Raw genomic sequence first — 7,014 nt, forward strand, 5'->3', positions numbered from 1 at the left:
TTATTTTTACCTGAGGTCAGATGAGCGGAGGGGAGATAGACGCAGGCTCATATTACTTATTTGTGGCCATGAAGTGTTGGATATTTAATTATTTATCCTTTACTTAAAAGAAATTATTCTGCTGAGCGGGTACTAAGAAGCAGCAAGCATAAGCATCGGTGGCGTTGGCGGAGACGACTGAGGCTTTTCGCTTCCCTTTCTCCTCCACCCATTCGATGAATCTGTTGCATCATCATCGTTATGTTTGTTTTCAGTTTAGGAAGAGGGACAGTCACGGTCGCAGTCCTAATGGTAGTAATAGTGTACTGTTAACAAATGAGAAGGCGGAGTTGAGGCTGAGGATGAGATGCAAATTGGAATGTGATGAGGATAAAGAAGTGGCAGCACGAGACAGAATAATAACATTCGGGAAATACAAAGGGAAGATGATGGGAAGCGTTCCGTCGAGGTACCTCAAGTGGGTGTCCAACAATTTAAGAGCGGGGTATTTTTTGGAATGGGCAGAGCTCGCAGACCAAGTCCTTCAAGATCCAATCTACAGAGACCGCATGGAGTGGGAGTTGGCTCTCAGTGTCTTGAATGGTGACACTCACAGTCACACTCTCTCTTCGTCTTCCTCCGCGGTCTCCGAGCTGCTCGACATTAGCGACAGGTTTGGTTGGGATAACCAAGACAAGCTTGGTTGGAGCAAAGTCGATTTTGACCTTCTCGGCACCACCAAAGGCGGTAGAATTCCTAGACGACTTGCACCGCTCAATAATCAGTCTCACCCATCCGCCTCCATTACACTCGCCAAGTCAACGACAAGGAGGATGCAGAGAAGAGAGAGGCAGAGGAACACGAGTTTGAGGACACAAGAAGTATACCACCACCAGCAGCCAAAGAACATGAAGAATGTTGATTATGTTGATAATGGTGGCGGGGAGATGGTGCGGAAGAATCAGCATCCGAACCAGAATGTGATTGCCAATCCTTTCCCGGGACGTCAGGCACTCCTGGCACACTACCACCGTGCACTCAAGCACCACAAGAAGCTTACTGTTAATATTGATCAAGACTGTTGAGTTAAACTGCTGCTGATGATTTTGTTTTATATTACAGTAGTATCTGCAATTCAATTGTTTGAACTTTGAAACACAAAGAACTGGGAATTCGTGTCCTCACTCATAATTGTAGTAATATCCATCATGGCTTTCAAGTTTCAACGTATGTTCTCGGGTCATATTTAAGGAGTAAATACCCATAGTCGTCCTGAGATTCACGGAATTACTCATAGTAATCCCTAATATCCCGATTTTTTCATTGTAGTCTTCTAGATAGAGCTCTGAGAACTCAAACTAGTCCCTTGGCCATATTTCAGGTGATGACTCATCACCGGAGCGCTGATGTGGCCGCGGATTACCACGCTGGAGGGGTCCAAAACGTCGTCGTTTTGGGTTTGGCGCCCTTGAAAGCAAAAACGACGCCGTTTAGGTGTTATTTAGTATGAAAAACAGTTTTCTCCCCCAACACAAACACTTCACTTTACTCGTCTCTTCTTCTTCCACCCTCTGACTTCTTCTTCATCTCCCCATCAATGGCGTAGCCGTAGGATTGTATTCGCTGGGTTTAGGAAAATTTGAGAGAAGAAGCAATCCAACCAGAAGTTGTTATCATTCTTCCCCTCCTTCACCATAAGCATGAGGTTCTGACTTTGTGATCGGACTCAAGGTAACCTTCATTTTTTTTTGCTTTGCATTTTCAATACAGTGTTAGTTGATGATATGCAAGTTGTTAGTGTAGTTGAGGTTCTGGAGTTTTGGTGTCATTGTATCATCTAGGATTTGAAGGCTGGCTGGGGTTTGTGGGGTTGCTCTATTTAACCCGAATAAAACAGGGATGAAATAGGGAGTTGTATGCAGGATTGGAAAAATATGTTTTCTTGTGGTGATTAATTTTTTTTAATGCATTAGTAGGCTTTCAAATTCTGCCTGTACTAAAGAAAAATTTAAAATTTAAAATTTCTTGCGATGCTGAAGTTGACCTTGGGTTTGTGGGTTGTGTTCATGAAGGTGCAGAGGATAGACTAGACCCAGATGTTAACTCAGATGGCACCAATTCTTGGCACTCAGAGGAGATGAAGACGCCTCCAAATTCAGAAGATGAGCTGGAGGATGGAAATAATTCTGAAGAGGCAAGTCCGCTGTTTAGGGAGGGTGCAAGGTTTGGAGAGCTGCATCTTGAGGTTGGCATGAAGTTCGGAACGAAATGAAAATTTAGAGAAGCTGTGAGGGAATACACAATCCAAGAGGGTAGAAGCATAAAGCTAGTGAAAAATGATAACATAAGGTGCAGGGTGGTATGTAAGGTCGAAGAGTGTCCATAGATAGCTTATGCATCAAGAGACCATAAAGAAGAATTCAATATCCAGGGCATTAATGGATGCTAGAAGTGTAGTGTATGGGGATGAGAAAGAGCAATATAGAATAGTTAGGGATTATGGTATGACGTTGTTGAAGACTAATCTGGTTCCATTGTACAAATATGCACCACCCCCAACCAGATGGTGAAGTTACCTTTGATAGGATATATGTATGCTTCAGCGGCTGTAAAAACGGGTTTAAGGCTGGCTGTCGTCCGTTAATTGGTCTGGATGGTGCTTTCCTGAAGACAATATTTGGTGGCCAGATTTTGTCAGCCGTGGGATTAGATGCAAATCACCATATCTATGTCATAGCCTGGGATGTTGTGAGAGTGAAAAATACAGAGACATGGAGATGGTTTTTTGAGCTACTTTATCAGGACTTGGATTACTATAAAGATCATGACTGGTACTTCATATCAGATATGCAAAATGTATATGCTTATATTGGATATTCATTGTTAATTAGATGGTCCATTAAGAATTGTGCTGTTATATGCTTATATGCTTGTATGTAGAACTTGTAATTATGGTGTGTAAACTCAAACTTTGCTGCTATATGGAGAATGTTGCTTTCATTGGATATTGATGTCGTTAACAATTGTGCTTTCATTATGTTTGTATACTTATATAGAGAACTTGTAATTGTTGGCTGAAATCTGATTAATCAGGGTGTCCTGTAAGCATGTTATATACTGCCTAAGTCATTATGTGCACGCTGGATAAATGTTAGGACTTGTATGCGTCACGACTACGAATTATAGGGACCATTATGGGGATACTCATCAAATTTCAGGGACTTTTATGTGTCACGATTATAATTTCAGGGACGTCTATGTTCATATTACTTTTAGTATGTATAATGTTTATAATGTTGCATGAATCTGGCAGGGACTGATATCAGTAGTGAAAGAGGTGATGCCTGATGTGCATCACCGTTTCTGCATCTGGTATTTGTGGAAAAATTTCAACAAGAATTGGAAGGACTTACAACTATGGGGACTTTTGTGGGAATGTGCAAGGGCAACAACATACCAAAAATTTAGGGATAGAATGGACAAGATTAAAAGGTTAAATGAGGATGCTTGGGCATATTTGGAGAAGTGGCCGATGGATGCTTGGACCAGAGGCTTATTCAGAAAGTTGGTTAGCATCTGTAACAACGCATGCGACGTGTTCAATTCTAAGATCAAGGATGCACGAGCCAAACCAATCATAACATTGCTGGAGGAGGTAAGGATGTTTGTTATGCGCACCACCTGCAGTGCTAGATGGGGAACGAACAGAGCTTCCACCTGCAGTGCTACCACCACCCATCATTAACATGAGTAGCAACTCCAGCTGGAACTGTGTGAGAACAGGAAGAAGTGTATGAAAAAAGAAGAAGAAGAGATGAACAAGACGAAGGGATGAAGTATTTGAGAATTTGGGGATTTAGGGTTACATATAGTACGAGGGACCAATATGGGTACAAATTGCAAATTAGTCAGCTCAGCTAGTCGTTGGGAGCTCTCCACCGTGGCAATTCGCGGCCACATCAGCGCTCCGGTGATGAGTCATCACCTGAAATATGGCCAGGGACCAGTTTGAGTGTTCGGAGCTCTATCTGGAGGATTACAATGAAAAAATCGGGATCTTAGGAATTACTATGAGTAATTGCATTAATCTTAGGGACGACTATGGATATTTACTCCGAGTATTGCTAAGGAGTGAGACTTAATATATAAATAGTGAAGGATTCCTTGAGACCGTATCAAAAGTGCATGCTTGGGATTGAAGTGGTTTACTAGAAACACGTATCAAGCTTGAATGATAACAAATATATTTTCAGTACAGTTGTGGGAAAGACTAAATATAAGACACAAGTAGAATAGTGACCAATCCAAAATAAAATCTACTGTGTGATATTTCTCTATCCTTAGCTCTTTTATATTGCATCTATATTTTAAAGTGGTAGAAAATACAATTTCTTATAAGTGTTATGAATTCACTTGTAAGTCCTTAAAAAATATTAGTACATGTCAATTTGTACATTTATTTTTAATATGATTTTCTTAATAAAAAAATTATCATTGATTTTATATGCTCAATTCACTTCTTCCTAAGCATATTCTACTTAGTGAATAATATTATATAGATTTATGCAATTCGAACATGACGAATAAAAGTTGAGAGGATATCACGTGATAATTTATTTGGAAGTATTGAATAAATTATCAAAGAAAATTGTTAAAAGTGGCTCAAAAACTTAAATATAATTCTAGCTTTTATGAACTTCGGTGAATCAAGAATTTGTTGACAGGTTTCACAGTGGGCACCAAAATATTTTGATGTTGAAATATCTTTCCGATGTATAACTCATTTAGCATGTTATTTATTATTTTTTTTTTTTGAAATAAAAGAGCTCAATACAATAGAGTGGAGCAAAAATTAATAAACAAACACACTATCAACACCTAAAAATTAACACAAAATAAAAAAACTCTCTATATTATCTTCAGCATAACCATCAACAACACGAAGAGAGCACACCTTCCCACTATTTATAGCTAAGCACGGACATATTGATAATTTCTTCTACACCTTTGATTTCATTCTGAAATATCCTCCGATTCCTTTTCATCCAAATATTTCAGATGATCGCACAAAAGCACCTCAACCGCTGCTTTCGATCCTCCTTCCTACGCGCTACGCGGCTTTTTTGTCTAACTTAAAAAGTAGTCCTTCATCAATTTCGGAAGAAACCATAGTCGGCCAAACACAATCCAAGTATTCCACACCTGCCAAGCAAAATCACAGCCAAGAAACAAGTGATGGACTTGCTCAACATCCCTGTTGCATAAAACACACCTCTTATCATCCTGATTAAGTATCCCGAACCTACTCAGCCTTTCCTTAGTATTCACCCTGTCTATCAATACAAACCAAGCAAACAACTCTACTTTTGGTGGAACTAAACCTTTCCAAATGGAGTTAGTGAAGCTGTAACTGGTTATATTCTCTGCAAGCATTCCTTCTTGTAACACCTGCACAAAAGAGTTAGTCGAAAAAATACCAAGTCTATCATATTTCCATACTACTCTATCCTCACTATTATTTACTAGCCTCACAGGTCGCAAAGTCTCATGCAACTGACCCAAAAGATCCAACTCCCACTGAAAAAGTTCTCGCCTCCATAGGAAGTTCCAAACCCACTCTAACCCATCCCAAAACCCACAATCCCCGATAAGCGAACCACACTGGTTTGAAACAGAGAAGATTCAAGGGAACTGATCTCTCAAGGAACCACAATGTAGCCATACATTCTCCCAAAACTGAGTTCGACGACCATCACTAATCTCCATGGATAGACCTGTCATCATCTTATCCCTTAAATGTTGATTTGTTATCTATAGCTGGCATATATTCTTCCAAGGGCCTCCTCTGGTAGATAACACTTGAGTGGCCAGTAACTCATCTGGCTTCAGATTATTACAAGAACAGACCACCTTTTTCCACAATGGACACTCTTCCTTCGCAAACCGCCACCACCACTTAAACAAAAGTGCAGTATTTCGAACCATAGTATCTCCAACTCCTAAACCACCTAACTTCTTCAGGGCCTGCACCAACTCCCATCTTACCAATGCCATACCATTCCTCCCATCCTCCTTGCTCCATAAAAACCTTCTCTGCAAGGAAATCAGTTTCTCAGCAATCGCCTTCGACATCTTATACAAGTTCAAGTAATACACCGGAAAGCTATTTAACACTGATTTGATAAGCACCAACTTTCCGACTTTATTTAGCACCTTAACTTTCCAGAGGCTTAGTTTCTCTTCCACTTTGTCAATTATAGGCTTCCAGGTCTTGTCCAACTTTGGGTTAGCTCCTAAGGGAACTCCAAGATATCTAACTGGGAGGGTACCTTCCTTACAACCCCACAAGCTGCACATACGTTGTACCCATTGCTCTTCGCAATTGATTGGAATCAGGCTAGATTTATCAAAATTAATACTGAGCTCGGACATCAACTCAAACCACCGCAGCAGCCGCTTGTAGTTCTTCATGGTCTCATCTTCTGGTGGGCAAAACAGGATAGTGTCGTCAGCAAACTGAAGATGTGATAACTCTACCATGTCTCTACCAACCACTAAGGGAGATATACGCTCGTTCCGCACTGCCTGGCCAACCATTCTATGCAGAACATCCACAACCAGCACAAACAAAAAAGGAGAGAGCTATGGTCAGACACTCCATAACTCAAGCCCTCCATCTGCACCCAAATCCCATCTTCTGCAGCACCATATACACAAAGCTCCACTTAATTTTGTCATAAGCTTTTTGAAAATCTAGCTTAATTATGGCTGCCTCTTTTTTCTTTCTCTTAAGCCAGTGAACTGTTTCACACGTTATGAGAGTCCCATCATAAATCTTCCGACCTTTATTATATGAAACTTTTCTTGTAAATTAAAGCATGTAGTCGAAGTAAATTTTACTTCAAGCTGTAATTCTGCTGAAAATTTTTTTATAAGAATCTCTTCAATGGTTATGATGATGAAAGTCAAACCGATATAATAAGTACGTGGAGATGTACCTGCAAAAGATATTTTGATGACGTTAAAGTTAATAAA

At 40.1% G+C, this 7,014-nt stretch overlaps 2 protein-coding genes across 2 annotated transcripts; one reads left to right on the forward strand and one right to left on the reverse strand.

Annotated features, from left to right (window-relative positions):
* LOC107616657 lies at positions 21-1,230 on the forward strand. Its single transcript, XM_016318613.2, has one exon. It carries the CDS (start codon positions 216-218, stop codon positions 1,062-1,064), a length of 849 nt encoding a protein of 282 aa, XP_016174099.1. The 5' UTR covers positions 21-215; the 3' UTR covers positions 1,065-1,230.
* On the reverse strand, positions 5,791-6,576 carry LOC107614629. The gene has a single exon (XM_016316770.1). It carries the CDS (start codon positions 6,574-6,576, stop codon positions 5,791-5,793), a length of 786 nt encoding a protein of 261 aa, XP_016172256.1.

Source organism: Arachis ipaensis, chromosome B09, assembly GCF_000816755.2.
Source record: "Arachis ipaensis cultivar K30076 chromosome B09, Araip1.1, whole genome shotgun sequence".
Classification (NCBI taxonomy): Eukaryota; Viridiplantae; Streptophyta; class Magnoliopsida; order Fabales; family Fabaceae; genus Arachis; species Arachis ipaensis.

Coding starts and splice junctions, on each gene's coding strand:
- LOC107614629 (XM_016316770.1), bottom strand. CDS start 6,576: ATGGTTGGCCAGGCAGTGCGGAACGAGCGTATATCTCCCTTAGTGGTT.
- LOC107616657 (XM_016318613.2), top strand. CDS start 216: ATGAATCTGTTGCATCATCATCGTTATGTTTGTTTTCAGTTTAGGAAG.